Below are 21,825 nucleotides of genomic sequence, written 5' to 3' on the forward strand. Positions count from 1 at the left end.
GTCGGGTGTAAACACACACTTGGGTGACAGGCAATAGTGTGACAGGGGGACATAGACTGAGAACGTCAGCTTGCCTAACCGTCATCCTTTGTCTGAGATTTAAACCTCAGCGTTAAGGTTTTAACCCAACCTGCCCATTACAACAAAGTTCTAAACCTTCAGTTTCATTGTTCCTCTTTATTTCCCAGGAGCAGTATGTGTTCATTCATGACGCTCTGGTGGAGGCCATCCTGAGTCGGGACACGTCAGTCACCTCTGACCTTCTGCACAATTACGTCTCTAACCTCCTGATCCCAAGCGCCACAGGAAGAACACGCATGGACAAACAGTTTAAGGTGGGGCCTTCATTTGATTCCTTTTCCGTCGGTTCTAAGTGATCGTTCTGAAGCTGACCGTTCCTTTCAACCTTTCAGCTGATAAGTCAGCGCCAGGCAAAGCATGCAGACTACAGCACTGCCCTGAAGGATGGCAATGCTGAGAGGAATAGAGCAAGAGCGCTGATGCCTGGTAAACTAGACTTAGAAGAACCCATGTGTACCGCCACATTTTCCAGTAACCATAGTTGGATGTAATATGGTGATCTCACTGCAGAACAGTGAGAGTTGGCAGCTATGATGGTGTTTAAAGTGGATGCATGTCAAAATAATGTAAAAGATCAATTAAGCAAAACAACGTTTTGGTTTCTTGTGAACTTATGTTTCTGTTGTCTAGTGGAGAGATCAAGAGTCTCTCTGGCGGCTTCAGAATCCAACTCCACTGGCTACATCAATGCCTCCTATGTAACGGTGAGTGACTTTTTACTATTACTTTACTTTAACACTGTCATGTGTAATATTTAGGAGGATTATTCTGAAGAGTTGCAGTATGAGTAGCAATGGTAGTTCTCCTTTGGAATTAGGAGCAGAGGTGACATCATCCTATTGTGGATCAGTTGGTGTAAAACAGGATTGTACTAATATTTGCAATATATGATATTACAAACTTAACATCTGGCATTTCTCCATCTCACTGGTAACTGAACATATGCTAACACCAGCCTATCCAATGCTAATGGATACAGGAAGTAGGCAATCCAGTGGGTGACTAGCCTCATTATGCCAATAATTAGTTTCTCCAATGCTAACGCAAATGAGTCCTCTCTTTCTCATCTGCCAGCGCTGGTCACTCAGTTACCAGTGTTGGCCGATCACAAATCAGATCAGTAGCTAGCTTCAGAAAAGATATAGCCGCCTATGACAAGGGAGTAGCCACTGCTGAGTGTTCAGTAGTTTTCATTTTGGCCATAATACCACGCCGTAGGCGTCTGTGTTTTGACCTCTAAATGTCAGTAAAGCCCTCGTGTTTCTCTAAACGTCTCTCTGTTGGTTGCCGTTTTTAAAACCCTCCGGAGTTCTTCAGTGTTACAGCTCCTGTTCTTACAGGGACACCACTGCTGTAAAGGTTTCATAGTGAGTCAGAATCCTCTGAGCAGCACCGTGGAGGATTTCTGGAGAATGATCTGGGAGCACAACACACACACAGTTATCTGTCTGCCGGACACACACAATCAGGTACGACCTGCTCACACTCTGCCTTTTAAATGAGTTCCTTTAATACAGCTGCATTCATTTTTTAAATTTTCTAGAATGATAAGAGGGACTGCTGTGTCTACTGGCCTAGTAAAGACCTGCCACTGAGCTTTGATGGATTCACTGTGTCTCACACGGGGGAGGAGCTTGTACATCTGACCAATGATGAAAGGGTTTTTGTGCAGGATTTTACAATCCAGTCTCCTCAGGTGATAAACTCTCACACGCGCTACTATCAAATCCCCCAACAGAATGATTCCTGATGCAGTGTCCATGCCTCCCCCCAGAATGATTGCATCTTACACGTACATCAGTACAGCACCCCCTGCTGGCCTAACCCAGACAGCCCCATCAGAAACAGCTTCGACCTCATCAGCATCGTCAGAGAGCGCAGCAGACACTCACAGGAACCCGTAGTCGTTCACGATCCGTGAGTAAAACACTGAGAGGATTCCTGAACGGTCAGATTCCTTTAAGGAACTAAATGTGTGTTTGTGTGCAGGTTGGGAGGAGCTACATCAGGGCTGTTCTGTGCCCTCAGCACCCTGTTCAGCCAGCTGGAGGAGGAGGGAGCCGTGGACGTCTACATGGTGGCACGGATGACCAACCTCATGAGACCTGGGGTTTTCAATGACATCGTAAGTACTGGAGTGGTGTTGAGTTGTGGAAGAACGTTGAATTTCACTTGAACAACTCATTTTTGTGATTTTCTTTTTCTCTTAAAGTAAAGTTGATTATTATGGAAGCCTTTTTCCGCCACTCTAGTAAAAAAAAATAATTTTATTTTTAAACACAATCCTTTTGTAAGCTAACTGTAGCGTCGCACTTTGCGCTAACATCACAGTAAATAAACTGTTATTTACATCCAGTACATTGCAAGCCACTAGGTGGCACCCGGGAACCATCAGTGGACCGGGTACCACAGTTTGAGAAAGACTGATATATAGACCATAGAGCTATCCTAAACTTTACTGACACCAGAACATAAACAATTTATGGAATTTATATGTTTGTACACAAAATAAAAAAAATAAATCTAAAAATCAATGTAATTTCTGTTACATAAGAAGCTGTGATTCTTCCTGGCCCAACCCACAGGAGCAGTACCAGTATCTGTACCGAGCTATGCTGAGCCTGGTGAGCAGCCAGGAGGACCAGAGAGCCCTGCAGAGTCCAGAGACAAACGGGTCGGTACCGCTGGGCCAGTCCAACGCCACAGAGAGCCTGGAGTCGCTCATGTAGCCCCGCCCAAACTCCCGCATGCTGGGATGGATGCCTGGGCCGTTCATGACTGTGGAAAGTGAGCATCATAATGCTTTAATGTCCACTTGGTCAAATTGAACAATTTATTATAATACTCTTCAGCCGTCTTTCAAAAACAGTAAAGCTCATCACAGGGAGATTGAGATACAGCAACACCTAAAAAAGTTGTTTGCTATTTAAAGTGCTCATTTATTAATTTTTTTTATTTTTTACATATTTCATACTCTGAAAACGGAACGCAGCAGTTCATCATATGATGAGCATCCCACGTTTCCCTGGCACCAATGGGAAGTGATGACTTTACTGTTTTTGTTGTCGACTTTAACCCTAAAGTTTCTTTTAATAATTATAGATAATAAATTAATAGGTTAAAATGTTGATATTTTGGTCATGCTTATGCCTTGAAAGCAAGAGAAAAACTGTCATCCCATGTAAAATACTGCAGTATTCCAAAAGGCCTGATTATAGCATTAACATGTTTTGAAGATACAATGCAGGTCAAAGGTTATGACAGAGTTGTAATGTTTAGTGGCAACCAGCCAAAACCTCAACTATAGTTTCAGTCAATTTTGAATTAACCAGAGGCCTAATAAACATGTTTTAAAAAACTATCATGAAAATGTTTGCAGTGACATCACGCTGTGTGAACATATACAGTTAAACTTTATTTTCCTCACAGGATTAACCAAACAATCTGTTAGCATTCTCTCTGGGTGTATTTTTACCTGACTTTGTTGGAGTGAGATATGAAAGTATCTAAAAGGAAGCCATGCTGTTTGAATTCTCTAAATGTTAAGGCTGCTGTCGCTGTTTTTTATGCTGCTGACTGTTTTTGCATTGCTAAAAAAAAAAGGGCTTTACCTTGGTCTAAACATGAAGAATTGAAGATTCTGTGCTGGTATTTTGTTTTGTATAGCCCATCTGTATTGGGATAGAGGTTGTAAAATTGTCGCTTTGCTACTGCGGAAAGTCAAAGGCCCCTTCTCCATTGCCAAATCTCACTAGCTCGTTAATATCTGGTTAGGTTCTAACCAAAGTTGGGTCCTTATCCATTGGCATCATGTTCCTCACTATGTGGGTGGTGAGGAACATGTGGTCGACACTCCCACAATGTCATTTATACCCTAGAGCGGCCAGTTAATCCAAAATCTGCAGATATATTTGTTGTGTTCAGTTGACGCTGTGTGTTCTCTTCCGTCACAATTGCTAAAAACATTTGGACCTGAAGGTCTGACCATCTCGCCAACAACTATGGTCTCATCCTGGATTCAAAATGGTGGTTGAGAAGGGTTTGCTGACGTAAATCCATGGGCCAGTCAACAGATGAAGTCTGTTGCCAATCAAGGACCTACTACTCTATTCTGGAAGTGGTTCCTAAAAACAAACTCCACAGGATCTGCAAATGTAGATGGATCTGGCTAGGTCTGACTGGTGAAGAACCGGTTAGAGCCACGCAAATGGAGAAGGGGCTGAAGTGAGTAACGTTTTGTCTCTATGTCAGTCTCTGTCCCAGCCCCCTCATTTAATGGTCGCCTGACCAAACTTAGTCTGAATCAAGAAAAAGGGGGTCAGGCTGCCTTGCTGTTGGAGCCATTTCAGACATTCAGGCTGCTGTGGTGAATAACTATTTGTCAGTGCAGACAGAGCGCCTGCATTGTGGAGCATGAGATTAGGTAATGCTGTTGATGCAGATTCTATAGCAATGATGCAAATGTGTGGGGTATATGTACGGTGTCTCAGTAACGATGTTCAGGACACAGAATTTATCAATGTCTAAAAACGTGTGAGGTGTACCACAATGTTTGCTAGAGAACCAAAAGCTGCTAAAGCCATGTCTCTTCAGACGCTACTGATATAAAGCAGATACTTATTGAAGTTCCACAAGGATATGTAATATTCTTAAACTTTTGGTTCCTCCTTTAAGAATATATGTTTTTCTTTGGTTCTCCTTATGCCATCTACTGAGGATAATGAAACAGACGTATCAAAGTGATGATTAAATGATGTTTGCCCAACATTTAAAGAATTCAAAGGCGTTTCAGTTATTTCAGGTCCCACTGTTGTGTCATTTACGGCTCTCGTAAATACATATATATGAGATCAGGAGTTACAATGTGAGAAGAGTCTAAATGAAAATTGTATTGTCTGACCTGACCTTTGACCTGTGGTTAAAAACTGCAAAATGCCTTGCTAACCCTAACAACGCAGAATTTACCACATCTAAACAGGATGGTTTCTTTTTAAACGGTGATTCATTATTGTTTGATAAAGAGGTTAGTCACAGATTGGTAACCAAAAACAGCTCTAGTACCTTACCTGTTCTATCTACAGTGGATATGCAGACAATAGATCCCCCCTGTTAAAAATCCTGGTTATAATAAAAAAAAATGAGATGATGAGAAACGGCTTCAAACCTTTTTCCACCTTTAAGTGTTCACACTTTTACCCTAACCTGGCCTGAAGCACATTTTAATTTGATGTCTATCAATCAAATGTTGACATGGCAACACAAATGGTTTCTGTCAGATATAGTTTTATACTCTTGCTTGGTCCAAAGCAACTTTTTTTCCATGAAGTCATTTTTTTGTTACACATAACTTTTATTTTCTGAAGTGATACAGAAAATTAGGTTCAAAACTGACAGAAATGTCAAACTTTGCATAATTTCTCCCATCACAGTTTTCCCATATTTGACTGAATGCTGGAATAAATCAGAATGGGCTTCTGCCACCTACTGTGTTAAGGGTTTAAACAACAAGGTAACCAAACTTATGTCTAATGTGTTTTTCTAATCTTTGAAAAAATAGAAAATATTTTAGTTATTTAAAAAGAATCTTGGAAATTCCTCAAACCGTGTGGTGTTCAAACGATTCAGCTTTACATGGAGAACCTTATTCTAGACGTCCGGGTTTTTGTGATTTTCTTAGAAAAAGTTAAACTTGTGCAGTTTCTTCAGTTTTGTTGATTTAGTTAAGAGTTAAAGAAGCACAAAGCCTTTCATGGCATGTCCTTAAGTTTTTCCACATGATATATTTATATTATATTAAAGGTGGAAAAAGTTTTGAAATGATTTATGATTGGAGGAATTTATTTATTTTGTTTTTCATCACAAAAATCTTGCAATTTTACCAGGGGGTGGGTAGACTTTTATATCTGCTGTTATGTATTTAACTGAATAAGAGAGATTATAGAAATGTGAAGATCATTTTACAGCTCAAACCAGAAGTTTTCATACACTGAACCATAACTTTATTTTCTTCGATATCTGATAGGAATGAGCCGGAATTCCAGCCAACTAATGTGAATGACCAAACAGTTCAAAGGCAATGCTGTCAAATGAAGAAGAAATGTGTGTATGCTTGCAATTAAAAAAATAAAATAAATCTGGCATATTTTGCTACTTTCGTGGCATTTAGCAAATAGAAATCATTTTGATGACTCTAACTGACCTTAAACAAGAGACATTTAGTCTGATTTAACTTTAACCAGTGAGGAGAAAAATGTATGTAAACTTCTGGTTTCAAGTGTAAACCTGTAAATCTTTCCGTTCCCTATTATTTTTTTCTTTTGCTAATCTGTTTTTCTCTGTAGGGTTTTCAGGCCTCTGATAGACTGAAGCTGTAGAAATGAGACACAGATCAGAGCAGAAATCATGACGCGGCGGATATGAGATCAGCTACACTTTGGTTTTGCTTACTTTGTCTCGTTGCCAGTGCCTTTTGTAAATCACATTACTGTACATCAAACCTCTTGTGGTTCATTTCAACACGTACTCTGCTGTGACTCCGCCTGCTGAACACTTAAAAAGAAATCCAAGCAGCACAAGTAGCAGTCTGAGACCAATTTTTATAATTTCTCTTCAACGTAAGCAACAAAAAAAAAACAAACAAAAAAACTAATAATTCCAGCCGTTCCCTCGGAAACCTGCTACGACTGTTGCAGTTTTGTTAAGATGCAGGAAAGTCAGTGATGTTACATCGAGCTCAACAGACTGTGATCCTGATCCGTTTCACCTTCTGCATGTAAATACCCCTTTCAAGGCCAAATTACTGTATGTTTATACTGCACCTTTATATAGTTTTCTATTTTACTATACAAGCTGATTTTTCTAGCCATTTCCAAGAGCATACTTGTGGATTCTATTTGATAAACTTAGCCTGGAAATGTTGATTATGACTCTAGTTTTAATTGAATGTTCTGGAGTACGTTTTTATCCCTCTTGATTATTGTAGCAGCTTTGTGTCTTTTACCTTTGACCTCCAGCTAAAAACTGGGGAAGTGTTTATGTCAAACCATAAAATTAAAAAGATTTGTTTCAAAAGTTTTGTCTCTGATTTATTTTTGTTTTACATATTGTCAGTTTTAATCTACGCCTTTTGCGTGAGCAAAACTTTGTCAATATTCCGCTGATGTCGAACAAACGATTTCGCAGCTGTGGTGTTTCCAATAAATAAGAAATCCAATTAAAGTTCGTAGTTTTTAGAGAAACACCGTTGTGAAAAAATGTACTTACCATTTTCCATTGCAATAAAAGGCCTGTAATACTTTTAAACTGATTTAAAATATAAAAGTTTCTGGACTTGATCGTCTTAAACACAAAAAAAACCAGCCACAAACGGTGGGTTTGTCATGCTTTTTATTTTTACTCATGAATTACATGACATCATCTCCCCCGGACTGAGCTGTACGTGACGCCACGGCTTGAAATAAACGTCAGATAATCCAACACAAGAAGTTAAAGATGAATTCAAACCACAAAAATATAGCTTTCTCTATAATAATCTTAATATTTGTCATGACACATACTGTAGCAGTCTCGGAAGATAAAGTGTACAAAGTGCATTAAGAATGACCCTGGCTGTGCGGTGAGAGGATGAATGCCGTCACATTCTGCGTGGGAAGTGGATTTACATACACCCTCTAAAGCAGTTCCAATCAAGTCAAAAATATTTTAAGACTTATGGTTTAATAAATGCTATTTAATGCAGGTTTTTTAAGAGAGTCTGAATTGTCTGTGTGTATAAAAGTGCTCTAGCAAAAAGGTTTCGTCACACAAAAATAAAAGTTAAAGGACGAAATGTGTTCTAAAGCAAATGTCTTATTTTTAGAACTTGTACATATTTTATTTTCTAAAATATTATTTTCACATATATACTTTTTAAAAAATATATATATAGAAACAGAATGGCTTCCTAGACAGAGGTAGCTACTGAGGAAATGACTAAAATGGGAAATTAGTGAAAAAAGCCATTGAGTGACGGAGAGATGGAGAAGATGGAGGCAACACAAACGCAGCCCAACCAGTTTACAGCTGAAAGCAAGAGAGAGTGACGCTAAAACCAATCAATTAGAATTAGTTTTGGCTCGGCTACAAATAAAAAAGTAAGACGGCATTTGTTTAGTATGCTTATATAAAAATGTCAGCTTAAAGATTTGTAAGATTCTGTGGACGAAGCGCTATTTGACTTAAGAGTACAAATCTGCTTCCATCTTGGCCCAATCTGATTAGCTGTTAGCTTCCAAAAAAAACTAAGCTTATTTGAAATTACAAATGTTGCTGAAGTTAACAGAACCCAACTTTAAAATGTCTTCTAAAAGATGATGGGAAAAAAAAATTGTTTTAAACAATAAGTCTGTTTCAATTAAAATATACTCCTAGGTTTGTACTGTGGACACGTGAATAGAGTAGAAAGCTAAAGCTAGCTTTTTACTTCTCTAATCAACCATTGCATAACTAGGTTTTCAATCTATAAAAAGATAAACAAATAAATGTTGTTTTTTTTCAAATTAGATCAAATTCCGTAAGATTTAAAACATATATTCTATCATGAGTTAAACCCAACTGGGCCAATGGGTGAATATTTTAGTAGCTTTTATTTTTATTCATTTATTTAGATGACTTATTCTGGACTAATACATTTTTTAAATTGCAAATTCAGGCAAAGCTAATGTAAATAAGAATTGTCTGGTTTCACTGGAACAACACATTTCTGTAAAAGACAAAAAAAACCAGTTCTTTAAGGGGTGAATGTAAATCCAGCCGTTTTTTATGCCTCATACAAAGAGCTCACTGGAATTTCCTGGCAGTGACTAGAAATATACAAAATACAAAAAATCACTCACAGGAATTCAAACAGAATAGAACCAAAAGGTGAAGATGGACTTGATGTAAATGGGTGGTGTTGCTGTGATTTTGGTTGGAACATTTAAAAATAAAAGACAAAAGGTTATTTGTGGAGGTTTAAAATGCCCCCAAACAGAGCGGAGTGACACAAATCCTAATGAAGAGCTGCTTAAGATGATCTGCCTTCTGTTTTACACAAATGAGCTTTGATTACAGCTAAACACATGAGCTGTAATCATGTGGATTAAAACAAAAGGCACATTTTGTGACCATATTCAGTTAACCACTGAGGCGATCGAGTCAAATTAATTTTTGGTTTCACTTCCTTTAGGAAATTCAACCTTCTGTTCCCTCTATCAAAATAAAAGCCAGAGAGAAGTAAAGCATTTCTTTTGAAGGTCCCCTGTAGGATTTGGTGGCAGTTTTGCTCATTTTCTGCGCCGGCGCTCTTATGTTTGAAGTGTGGCTTTAAAGTCTGGCTTGACGAAAAGAGAAATGCACTCTATGTGTTCTCAAAGACGTGCTTCGTAATGTTTGATGAGTTCAAACAGAACTGTTGCTCATTTACATAAAAAAAAATTTAAAAACTACACACGTTGCCTTTTATACGAAAACCTTAAGGAGACAGCTCAGGGTTGTTGAAGCGTTATGAGCGGTTAATCTCTTGCCTCTTCATCTTGTAGTTCATGATATTTATGGTGAGATTTAGTTGAGTAATGCTACAGCCAAACTAAAATGACCTGAATATGACTAAAATTCATCACCTTTTAGTCAAAATGCTATGGCTAAAGCTAATTTAAAATGTACTTTCAAAAATTAACACTACAATACAATAACTTTCCATTAAAAAAACTATCATATTTTATAGTTGTTTATTCTGTTTTACTTTTATATCACATGTTTACTGTCAGCTGAAATGCTGTGTTTCATACAGGACGATAATAGGTGGCGCACCGCATCAAAGACCAATTATCAGTGTAAATAATAACCAGGTTCTTTAAACAGCCAATCAGTGGAAAGATAGACTACATGTTCAAGGCCTTTTTGAAATTGGAGTTGTTCTAGGCCTTCGTTTTGGCCCCTCTTAGACTAGACATTAGCATTAGCCTCTGAGCTCAGCTAGTGTCTCACACCAAATGAAGTGTGTTATGTGTTGTAGGTTAGATATTAACTGCTTCCAACTCTCCAGCAGGACCTTGGACTAAAAATCCCGAGCTATCCCTTTAAGTATTAATGAATTAATGCTACATTTGGTGTAAATTTGTTTAGTAGATGACCATTATGCACTAAAGCTGCATTAAAGCTAAAATAAAGCTAAAATAAGCTAACACTAAATACATGTCATATAATTGTGTGCAATAAAACATAGTTTAAATACAAATAGTACAGGCAAGAAAATAAATTGCATATATCCTATTTTATGGCGTAGATTTTAAGAGAAATTGGCTACTACACTGCTTTGGCTAAAACGTTACAGCACCACAACCTCCACCTGGTTCAAGCATAAAGAGAGACGCTGAGAATCCCCACAGTCTCTCTGTTTTCATAAGATCACAATTTTTGTGAATTGATGAACGCCACTCAGAGTTAAAACCTGCGGTTCTTGGAGACACCACACCCATCTGTAGGAACGATAACTTTTTTTTTTCTTTTTTTTTTTAAACATGCTTCGAGGTGAGAGCAGCTGTGAGTGTTTACTTTGTCCTGAGATCGGTGAAAATCCCATAAACACATAAGCTCGACACAGGATGTGGTGCTGAATCCTTTTTTCTCCGACTCTGTGTACTCCTACATGCTTTGTGAGTTCAGCTTTGATTTCCTTGGCAGCCCTGTTGGGGGGGGAAAAAAAACAAAAAACACAAGAGGTGAATCAGACGTAGGTCAGCCAAGCATTAGGTGGCGCTGTGAATACGGGAGTGGCCTTACAGAGTTGGTTCTTTTGCGCTTCCAGCAATCGGGGTTGAGCCTCTTCTGCTCGTCGGCGAGCGCCTTGGCCTGCTGGGTGAACATGCGGCGTTCCTCACTCCGCATTTTCTTCCACTGCTCGCCCAGGAGGACGCTGATCGCTCTGCGGCACAGACGCACACGCATGACCACACGCGGCGCCTATTCAAAGCATCTCTAACTTGTAGCTTGCACATGTTGCCGCCACAAACTTGAATGTGTTTTATCAGGACCAGCACAGAGTAGAGAGTAGAAGGGAATTTATTTTATTGTGGTTTTCCAAATAAAAATCTGAAAAGTCTAGTGACAGACCTCGTCCTTTTGTTCTGTTACCCCTCAATAAAATTAAATGAAACCCAGAAAATACCAAGCTGAGGGTGAAATCTGCAGACATAAGAATTTTTGTGAGCCTCCATCTTTAAAATAAAGTCATGTGGCTCCGCCTACCTATTATCCTTGCCGGGATACATCTGCGTGTACTCCACTCTGAACTTCTTGGCGAACAGCATGAAGGCATTCATTGGCCGCTTGCACTTATTGGGCATGGCACTGCTGCTAGCTTGCGCTTTAGCTTTAGCTGGCTTTGGATGTTTGGAGACGGAATGGCTGGGACTGTGGCTATCTGGAGTGGGTCAGACAGTAAACTGTTTCTCATTTCGTTGTGCGAAAGAAATTATTATGTTAGCATGTCTGAGTTAGAAGCTAAAACATTCTTAGTCTTAAAACATTAAGAATTCCAAGACCTCGCATTGTGTCTCTGTCGGGAGAAACGGCGCCCCCGCTGGACTGTGAGGCATGTCGGCGTCTGGCCATGCTGCTCAGCAGGTAAACAGCGGAGGAGTCCAGAGGAGTGAAGTCATAACTGCAAAAGAAGCACACTTTAAGAAGAAGAGGGAGGAGAAGCTCTCTAATTGGCCAGTAAATGCTAATGCTAAGTAGCAGAATATTGTTTTCCTACTCTTGCCAAAGCCCCTTTAAACTCACAGAAGAAGTTCACCCCAAAAGTAGACTGCAATATGCCAAAATATAAAAGTCTGCTTTACCTTCTAAATGTGTCAAACACGACCGAGTCATCCGTATGCTTAGCATCCCGGTGTCCAGGAGGCAGGCACATATCGCCCACTTCCATTTCATAGCACGGTATCCCATAATGCACCACAGTCAAGCTTGGGTAAAACGAGGACCATCCTGAGAGAAGGGAAAGAGCTTGAATACTGATGTGTTTGGTAGACCTGAACACCAGTGGCACTGTTCGTCACCCGCACTGGTACCTTTGTTTTTGACGTAGAAAGGGTGATCCAGTTGGCACCGGGCCGTGATTGGTGTATGTCCGAATACGCCGGGGTCAAAGATTAGCTGCAAGACGGCCTGACCACAGGACACAGTTTCTTCGTGCTCAACCAGCTGCAGGCCCTCGGAGCCATAACTCTGTACAAGACAAGATGTTCCATGCATTTTGTGCCTCGTTTCTACTGAGCGGTACGGCATGGGTCAGTACGGTTTGGTACGCTACGGTTTGTTAGCATTGTAAAAGTGGCTCATACAACCAAACCATATCACACCATTCCTGGGTCCACTTCAGTTGTAAGTCCATAGGACAATAGTACGGTACAGCGGTACAGACATAGAAGTGCTTGTACCGATGTCTGTAGTATGACACAATGTCAGGCATTTGGGTTTAACCCCGTTTGCGAGAATCCAATAAGGAGTGGAGATTCCGTCCTGAATATGCTGGATTATGAAATGGCGTTCCATACCTCTTCTCTCTCTGCATCTAATTCTGGCAGAAAAAACTTACAAACAATGGAGTTAATAATAATTCAGAGAGGTGCCTATGACATCTGTTGTACCTTCAGGAATCTTGAGCGCTCCTCATCGGCACGGTCTTCTTCACCAGACCCCATGTCCTCAACATCCTGCCAGTCCATACATGAGCCGCTGTGAAAACGCAGGCGAGTTCCTGATTGGAGAGGAGCAGAAACGTTCAGTCTGCATCACTTTAGTTCAGGGAAACGCAAGTTTGTTTGTGTGCTCACTTTTAGTGTAATTGTGCACATACAGGAAAATCGCAGTCATTGACACAATCACAGGAAGGAAAAGGGGAAATCGAATGTAGAATACTGTTAAGGAAGAATTATTTGTGTGATTAAATTTAGGAAAAAAATCTGGCTCTGCTTCTTCCTGTTGATCCCGGGTCCACTCGCGTGGCCACGTGTGGGCACAGAAACACAACAATGCGTGTTGACGTCACAGAATTGCAGAATTTTAATCCAATCAGAAGAAAGTATAAAACAGAACAGAGAACTGGAGAAATACAGAGATATACATTGATTACCTGAGACAAGAAGACAGAGAAAGACATCAAAGACGCGTCCTTGGAGAAAGAGCGGCTGCAGAAGTAAACTAAAATCAGCTTTTTCTAAATTATTTCCCTTGAGCACAAACTTTTATACCTGTAGGCGTGTTTCCCTCTTTAATATATTCAAATAAGGCGTATCTCTGCTTGACCAACTGGAAGCTATTTTTTGAGCGTCTGAGAAACATAGAACTCCTCTTTTTTATTACCGGGATCAAAGACATCTTGCTCCTTTGTGTTAAACTAAAGAAATAAAATGATTTTCCGACCTCCCATGGTTCAAGAGCCATCTGTGCAAAGAGAAAAAGAGGAAGGTCATTTCACAGGTATCTGTGAAATCCTGACATCCCTTCCTCCTTCTCTTCCCGCAGATAGATTCTCATGGGAACAAATCCTTTAATTCTCCATTTAATTCAAAGTTATCTCCAGAAACCCTATTTGTTCTTCTGCACTCAGCACCTCCAAGGTTTAGTCCTGATGTAAAACCAAAAAGCAATACATACAATCAACAGAAAATAATGGAGTACAATTCCTGTTTCTAATCTAATATAATATTCAAATAAAAATTAAGACAATCATTCAGCAATTTTCTAATACTAAACAAAACATTTTCATTTGATTCTAATATAGTCAGAAATGATACAATTTCAAATACATCCATCATCGACTAAATTAATTCTAAAACTAGATAATACAATTTTCAGTCAGAGCACACTATCAATAACTAAGAGAACTCTTTTACAAATTAAATGTTAGTGGTTTAAAACACCTCTCCTTGGGCTGCCACCTTATCGTGGTGGAGGGGTTTGAGTGTCCCAATGATCCTAGGAGCTATGCTGTCTGGGGCTTTATGCCCCTGGTAGGGTCACCCAAGGCAGACAGGTCCTAGGTGAGGAACCAGACAAAGCGCAGTCCGAAGACCCCTTATGTGGAACACAAACTTTGGACTTCATTTTCCCTAGCCCGGACGCGGGTCACCGGGGCCCCACTCTGGAGCCAGGCCTGGAGGTGGGGCACGATGGCGAGCGCCTGGTGGCCGGGCTTTTACCCACGGAGCCCGGCCGGGCTCAGCCCGAAGAGAAAACGTGGGTCCCCCTTCCGATGGGCTCGCCACCTGTCCGAGGGGCCAAATGGGTCGGGTGCATTGTGCTATGGGCGGCAGCCGAGGGAGGGAACCCTGGCGGTCTGATCCTCGACTGCAGAAGCTGGCTCTTGGGACGTGGAATGTCACCTCTCTGGTGGGGAAGGAACCGGAGCTAGTATGCGAGGCTGAGAGGTTCCGGCTAGAAATAGTCGGTCTCACCTCAACACATGGCTCTGGTTCTGGAACCAGTCTCCTTGAGAGTGGCTGGACGTACTTCCACTCTGGAGTTGCCCACGGTGAGAGGCGCCGGGCTGGAGTGGGCATACTTGTTGCCCCCCATTTGGGCGCCTGTACGTTGGGTTCACCCCGGTGAACGAGAGGGCAGCCTCCCTCCGCTTACGGGTGGGTGGGTGGGGACGGGTTCTGACTGTTGTTTGTGCTTACGGGCCAAACGGCAGTTCAGATTACCCACCCTTCTTGGAGTCCTTAGAGGGGGTACTGGAGAGTGCCCCTCCTGGGGACTCCCTTGTTCCACTGGGGGACTTCAACGCTCATGTGAACAATGACAGTGAGACCTGGAGAGGTGTGGTTGGGAGGAACGGCCCCCCCAATCTGAACCCAAGTGGTGTTCTGTTGTTGGACTTCTGTGCTTGTCACGGATTGTCCATCACGAAGACCATGTTCAGGCATAAGGGCGTCCATATTTGCACTTGGCACCAGGACGCCCTAGGCCGCAGTTTGATGATTATCTTTGTCATCGTCTCATCGGATTTGCGGCCATATGTCTTGGACACTCGGGTGAAGAGAGGTGCGGAGCTGTCCACTGTCCACTGACCACTACCTGGTGACGAGTTGGCTCCGGTGGTGGGGGAGGAAGCCGGTTAGACCTGGCAGGCCCAAACGTGTAGTGAGGGTCTGCTGGGAACATCTGGCAGAGTCCCTTGTGAGACGGAGCTTCAACTCTCATCTCCGGCAGAACTTCGAACACGTTCCTGGGGAGGCGGGGGACATTGAGTCTGAGTGGACCATGTTCTGTACCTCCATTGCCGAGGCGGCCTATCGGGGCTGCGGCCGCAAAGTTGTTGGTGCCTGTCGTGGCGGCAACCCTCGAACCTGTTGGTGGACACCTTCGGTGAGGGATGCTGTCAGGCTGAAGAAGGAGTCCTACCGGGCCTTTTTGGCCTGTGGGACTCCAGAAGCAGCTGATGGGTACCGGCGGGCGAAACGGCATGCGGCTCGGGTTGTCGCTGAGGCAAAAACTCGGGCGTGGGAGGAGTTTGGAGAGGCCATGGAGACAGACTTCCGTACGGCTTCGAGGCGATTCTGGTCCACCATCCGGCGTCTCAGGAGGGGGAAGCAGTGCAGCACTAACACTGTTTATAGTGGGGATGGTGTGCTGCTGACCTCAACTCGGGACGTTGTGGGCGGAATACTTCGAAGATCTCCTCAATCCTCAGCAGGGTCCTGGAGGGTGAATGGGAGTTCGCCCAACCAGTCTACATGTGTTTTGTGGACTTGGAGAAGGCGTTCGACCGTGTCCCTCGGGAGGCCCTGAGGGGGGTACTCCGGGAGTATGGGGTACCGGGCCCTTTGATACGGGCTGTCAGGTCCCTGTATGACCGGTATCAGAGTCTGGTCCGCATTGCCGGCAGTAAGTCAGGCTCGTTTCCGGTGAGAGTTGGACTCCGCCAAGGCTGCCCTTTGTCACCGATTCTGTTCATTACTTTTATGGACAGAATTTCTAGGCACAGCCAAGGTGTTGAGGGGATCCGTTTTGGTGGCCTTAGGATCGCATCTCTGCTTTTTGTGGATGATGTGGTCCTGTTGGCTTCATCGGAACGTGATCTGCAGCTCTCACTGGAGCGGTTCGCAGCCGAGTGTGAAGCGGCCGGGATGAGGCTCAGTGCCTCCAAATCCGAGGCCATGGTCTTGAGCCGGAAAAGGGTAGAGTGCCTTCTCTGGGTCAGGGGGGTCGTCCTGCCTCAAGTGGAGGAGTTTAAGTATCTGGGGATCTTGTTCACGAATGAGGTAAGAAGGGAGCGGGAGATTGACAGACGGATTGGGGCAGCGTCTACTGTGAAGCGGGCGCTGTACCGGTCCGTCATGGTGAAGAGAGAGCTGAGCCAAAAAGCGAAGCTCTCGATTTACCCATCGATCTACGTTCCCACCCTCATCTATGGTCATGAGCTTTGGGTCATGACCGAAAGAACGAGATCACGGGTATAAGCGGCCGAAATGGGCTTCTTCCGCAGGGTGGCTGGGCTCTCTCTTAGAGATAGGGTGAGAAGCTCGGTCATCCGGGAGGGACTCAGAGTAGAGCCGCTGCTCCTCCACGTCGAGAGGAGCCAGTTGAGGTGGCTCGGGCATCTGGTAAGGATGCCTCCTGGACGCCTCCCTGGTGAGGTGTTCTGGGCACGTCCCACTGGGAGGAGGCCTCGGGGAAGACCCAGGACACGCTGGAGGGATTACGTCTCTTGGCTGGCCTGGGAACGCCTTGGGATTCCCCCGGAGGAGCTGGAAGAAGTGGCTGGGGAGAGGGAAGTCTGGGCCTCCCTTCTGAAGCTGCTGCCCCTGCGACCCGAACCCGGATAAGCGGAAGAAAATAAATGGATGGATGGATGGATGGATGGATGGATGGATGGATGGATGGATGGATGGATGGATGGATGGATGGATGGATGGATGGATGGATGGATGGATGGATGGATGGATGGATGGATTGATTGATTGATTGATTGATTGATTGATTGATTGAAACATTTTACACCATCCCAGATGTCCATGGAAGGCTTCTGATCTCTTGTGAACAGTGAAGTTCCTGTTTCCCAAGGTAATTTAAATGATACTGTCCTCTGGCTCCCTGCATATGTTAATTTGGTATTAATTTGGCATTGACGACAGGGGTCTGTAAGACCACCACTGTGGTCCTGTAAGACCACAGGGGTCTGAGGAGAAGCTCTGCAGATTTCTCGGTTTTCCTTGGTATTTGGAATACTTAACCCTATGTAGTCGCTACTCGCCACCCGGCGTACAAGCATGTGACGCATTAATAAGGCTTCGTAATAACAGACGGCATACAGAGTTTTCATTTCGACTGTTGGACAGCACGGACTTCAAACTTTATAAAAGTGGTGTTTTTATATTGGTTTTGTTGTTATTTACTTCAAAATAAAGCCAGAAATAAGATTGATGATTTCCGCCTTATTTTGTGGGGTCTAAATGTACCACATTTCGAAACAACCAATGAAAATGTGTCGACGGTCTGTTACTAGGTAGAACGGAGACACGCGGAAAGAGACGAGTGGGGGTTGGGGGGGGGAATTTGGATACGGCAAAAGACTAGGGTGCAGCGATGCTGGGGATTTTACTGAGTGTTTCGATGGGTTTTTTAGACTATAAGTGTGTTAGTTAGAGTTTGTGGTGTGTGTAGGGTTAGTAGTAGTTTAGCTAGCTATCGCTACATGGCTTCATAGCGAGCGCTGACGCACAGAGAAGAGAGACTGGGATGGCCAGTTAGACCTCGACTGCAAAGGGTTAACCCAGCAATAGTTCTTCAGGTTTTAAATCACTAACACAAACCTGTCCAAAATTAAGAAATTTGTTCAAAAAAAGATTAAACTGAATTTAACACTAAAAATAGTCATTTTTCCTCATTAATACCTAATTACTTTTTCCTAACTCCAGACATTTTCAGTCCCAACTTCCTTGGGTTAAGCTTTAAATCCTTTTTGAAGATCACACCCTTCCCTCCAGGATTGTTCTGCTCACAGATCTACCTTTTAGAAAGCAGTGCCAGACTGTGGGTGGACAGGAGAAACTCCAGCCCATGTCCTCATCATCAGACAGGGAGGACCTGGTTGATACGGCAGAGCCACACTCACTGCTCGTCTGCAAATACAAAACAGTCATCAGGCACAATTATCACCAATCACAGCAAAGAATAAGGATTTCTATCATTAAACATAAGTAAAGCTTGGCTTTACCCTGCTGCGATGTCGCTCCCTGCTGTGAACTCTAGAGGGCGACGAGCTGATCGGGAGAGTAGGTGGAGGACGGGCGTAGGAGTGTAGATCACTGCTGGTGCCGGGGATGCAGACTGCAGAGGAGCTAAAAATGTCCAACCACACAGTCTAAGCACAACGGCGCTCTGATTCACATGATGTAGTTATCGTGTTTTAAAAGATGTTCTCCAAAGAATCTACTAAATCTAAAGTGCCACCATACATTAGAGGATGTTTCCTAACTGTTTCATCTACTTGAGGTGGACTGATTTAAAAAATGCAAAAAAACTTTTTACAATAGAATAACAAAAATCAGAAGGTCAGTTTGTTGGTGAAACCTGCAAAGACTCCGCTTTTGCCTGAAAACCATACCAGCTTGTGCCCAAAAATACTCTGTTCATTATGGCGTGTATAAATAAATAGCTGCTCACTGTTGAGCTGCAGATCATGAAACGTTTTGACACTCAGAAAGTGACAATTAAGTGTGGATGGATCAAATGCCTATTTTCACATCATTGATTTACCATATAGATTGGAAAAGTTCCACCATTTGGCATGAAAGGCTTGCCGTACTTGATGAGAGCAGTGCACAATGCAACTGGCTGTAGGGACAGTGGTTTACTGCCTGAAGAATTAGTTATTAGTTTATTAGTGCTAACGTTGTGGTTCAGGTGTGTTGCTACTCATGGAATAAGTTCCCATTTCTGGTGTGGAGCTGAGCGCCGACCTGCTGTGAGGCAGGTCCTGTAGAAGCGGGCTCTGGGGCCCCGTGGCGATGTGAGCCAGCTGTGTGAGCCAGAGCGTCTCTGGAGGCTGAGGCCGCTCCTGGTGCGACACACCAAGCTCCACCTGGTAAACGGGCGCCGCCGTTAGTTCCTCCCGAACCTCCTGGAGGTCTGGCAGGTCGTCTGGGTGAGCAAGCCACACATTTGAATTACTCAAAAAAAAACAAAAAAACAACAACAACAAAACAACAATAACAACAAAAAAGAAGCAGCTATGTTGCTGCTTATATGTTAGCTACCATATTCCATGAAGCTGTCGCTGGTGGGGATGCCGGGGGAGGAGAGGAAGTGTTCGTCACAGTGTAGCGGATCATGAGCCTGGGCCCCGTCAGCGCTCATTCTTCCTGAAGGAAACAGTGAAAAGAAAGCTGAGGATTAGAGCAGCTCATGGAACTGAGTATTAATGAGTCTTTTTCACTGGTTTCCTTCCAGATTTCTAAGGTTTTCTGGGAAAGGGGTCTTGTTGGTACCTAAATTTAAAGCTAAACTTTACTGTGAGGTGTCATTAATTTATTACTCACTGAAGGCCTGAGACTGCCTGGAAGCCTTGGGTCTTCAGCGTTGATGTTTTTAAAAGCAGATTAAACACGGATACTTCCAACCTGGTTTTTACTTGAAATTGTGTAATTGTATCTAATTCACCTTTTACTTTAGATTTCATCATAAAAAACCCCCAATTGCTTTGTTTATTCTTCATTTCTTTCATTTGTAGTGTTAGTCTAGATTTTCTTCATTCTAGTTCTAGAATTTTTATTCATATCGCCTCTAAATTTGACAAATATTCCCCCAATGTTCCTTTTCGATTTGTCCAGTTATGTCATTTACCCAGCTTCATCAAATAACGTTTGACTGATATGCAGAAACATTTCTTTGACATTAAATGATTTTTTTGTTTAATATAATCTGCTACTACGTATTGTGTTGTGTTCAAAATCTTTTTTTTTTATGTTAATTGTTTGAAATAAAGTACATTTTTGGAAGAATAAATACTATGTTTTTGACATTGACTCAAAATGCTATAAACTGGTAATTGGTTAGCTACCTGTGTATTGAGTCTGATGGTCAACCTGTTGCATGTTGCAATCATGGGAGTCGCTTGATGGAAGAGGTGGATTTTTCACCTCCCAAACCATAATGTAACTGAAACACAGAGTTTATAACAGGTTTATAATGGATTTGCTTTAATCAACCACATAAAATATACTGGCATCAGTCTTAGCGTTTATTTATGGTTTAAGTGACAGAAGAGCCACATCAACATATATTTACAATAATATAAATCACTTCATTGTGCAATTGTTCACTTTCAGAACAAAATCGAACTTGTTTCACTTTTACCTATTACATCACTATTGTCCTATGACGATGCCTTGTTTATAAACGTCCAGGTCCAGCACGCATGCGCATTTAAAGTCCATTCATTCAGTACAGAGAAGGACGAAGAATATACACTTTAAGTAACAAGTGGAAACCAATGTAATAAACTCGGATAAAGGTATTTAGGCGAGCAGAATGATGGAATGCTGCCCGTTGTCAAAAAAAAAAAATGTCGAAGTCTTTACGTTTTGTACAACTTCAAAGGAAAGTACAGTGAAACACTGTCACGTCGATAAAAAAAAAGAAGAACAAAGGCGTTACAGTCGGAACTGAGGCAGACTAACTCAGGTCGAGAGTAATTTTCGGAAGGTGAAACAATGACTAGGTCGAGTTAAATGGCTCAGACGTCCTATTGCGTAAAACGCAGTACAACAAAACAACGTCAACAATGAAAGCTTTACGGGAGCGAGCTGCGAAACTGCATTTACAGCAAAAAACGAGCGCTGACAGCTTCGTATTTTTACTCCTGTTCTGAGTTTAGATATATATATGTTCAACTCTGTTGCGTCTTCTCAAATTCAGCGATTTAAAAGCCGTGAAAGACTTCAATGAACTTTTCTCAACTCACCAAAACAGTCGCCTTGTAGGGGAAAGGGGGGTTGTTGTAAACATAATGTTCTAGTTATCCTATTGGTCAGACATGGTGTCAATCTTTGGTGTTGGCGTTTCTCATTGGCCAGCCAAGTGCGAGCTTGCGCTCTCTAAAACATATGGGTTGGGTTGGTTTTGGTAAAAGATGGTTAAAGTAAGATTTACTAAACACTTCGCTCTTTTATATATTTTATTTGGTCATTTTCGGTGTACCCATTGGCTTTACACGTCAAATAATACTTTGCCGTAAAGACCAGGCCACAAAAACTCCAATGTTCGTGTTACGATTACCGTTTAGTATTGTCCTGGTGGGAAGTGAGTTTTTACTGCACTCTACTGGTGGTAGTTTGGTACTACTCAGTGGCAGTGTGCAATATTTACATCATGCAGTTTATTTATTCCCAAACTTGTCAGTGACGTACCGAAAATAAACATCAATCTAAAAACAAAAATAGAAATATATTTAACCCTCCTGTTATGTTGCGGGTCAAATTGACCCGTTTTAAATTTTTTTTTTTTTTTTTGCATGAAACTTTTTCTATTTGTCTTAATAGGTGCACTCTAGCAGGTGTTCATACAACTTTTGACGGGAACCTTTTCCGTTCCCGTGGACAAACTCCACCCACACTGAGTGGACACTCAGTAGAAGAGGAGGAAAACATAAATACTCTCTGCATGGCTCATTTATCTTGATTTTAATTGGCGGGTCAATTTGACCCGGAACAGTATGTG

The 21,825-nt window shown here is 42.3% G+C and overlaps 2 protein-coding genes across 8 annotated transcripts in view; one reads left to right on the top strand and one right to left on the bottom strand.

Moving 5' to 3' along the window:
• Positions 1–7,153, top strand: part of ptprz1b (protein tyrosine phosphatase receptor type Z1b) — a 64,906-nt gene extending 57,753 nt beyond the window's left edge. For 4 of the 5 annotated variants that reach the window (XM_008401422.3, XM_008401423.3, XM_008401424.3 and 1 more), the window contains 8 exons: positions 189–335; positions 414–507; positions 712–785; positions 1,422–1,550; positions 1,625–1,777; positions 1,856–1,998; positions 2,071–2,206; positions 2,667–7,153. In XM_008401422.3, coding sequence (XP_008399644.1) covers positions 189–335; positions 414–507; positions 712–785; positions 1,422–1,550; positions 1,625–1,777; positions 1,856–1,998; positions 2,071–2,206; positions 2,667–2,810 — 1,020 coding nt within the window. In that variant the 3' untranslated portion in view covers positions 2,811–7,153. The remainder of the gene's footprint in view (positions 1–188; positions 336–413; positions 508–711; positions 786–1,421; positions 1,551–1,624; positions 1,778–1,855; positions 1,999–2,070; positions 2,207–2,666) is intronic. The other variant, XR_532787.3, reaches the window with a different exon arrangement.
• A 297-nt stretch (positions 7,154–7,450) lies between these two features.
• On the bottom strand, positions 7,451–21,324 carry LOC103459663 (HMG box-containing protein 1-like). Of its 3 annotated transcripts, none has more exons than XM_081604170.1 (13): positions 21,071–21,324; positions 20,168–20,265; positions 19,365–19,469; positions 19,068–19,248; positions 18,323–18,446; positions 18,116–18,227; positions 12,750–12,859; positions 12,171–12,327; positions 11,943–12,087; positions 11,643–11,761; positions 11,347–11,521; positions 10,882–11,023; positions 7,451–10,784 (listed from the first exon to the last, which is right to left on the bottom strand). In XM_081604170.1, the coding sequence occupies exons 1-13, from the start codon at positions 21,112–21,114 to the stop codon at positions 10,761–10,763; spliced, it is 1,536 nt and encodes a 511-aa protein (XP_081460296.1). In that variant the 5' UTR covers positions 21,115–21,324; the 3' UTR covers positions 7,451–10,760. The 3 variants fall into 3 exon arrangements, with proteins under 3 accessions (XP_081460296.1, XP_081460297.1, XP_081460298.1); XM_081604171.1 differs by lacking the exon at positions 21,071–21,324 and adding an exon at positions 20,464–21,017; XM_081604172.1 differs by lacking the exon at positions 20,168–20,265 and having other exon boundaries at positions 21,071–21,100.
• Positions 21,325–21,825: the final 501 nt, after the last annotated feature.

Source organism: Poecilia reticulata, chromosome 23 (assembly GCF_904066995.2).
Source record: "Poecilia reticulata chromosome 23, P_reticulata-male-v2, whole genome shotgun sequence".
Classification (NCBI taxonomy): domain Eukaryota; kingdom Metazoa; phylum Chordata; class Actinopteri; order Cyprinodontiformes; family Poeciliidae; genus Poecilia; species Poecilia reticulata.

Excerpts from the sequence above, each read along its gene's own strand:
- LOC103459663 (XM_081604170.1), bottom strand. The coding sequence starts at position 21,114 with ATGTTTACAACAACCCCCCTTTCCCCTACAAGGCGACTGTTTTG. Across the intron at positions 19,249-19,364 it reads CGACAGCTTCATGGAATATG|ACGACCTGCCAGACCTCCAG; the intron begins GTAGCTAACATA and ends TTGCTCACCCAG. Across the intron at positions 18,228-18,322 it reads GGGAGCGACATCGCAGCAGG|ACGAGCAGTGAGTGTGGCTC; the intron begins GTAAAGCCAAGC and ends TTGTATTTGCAG.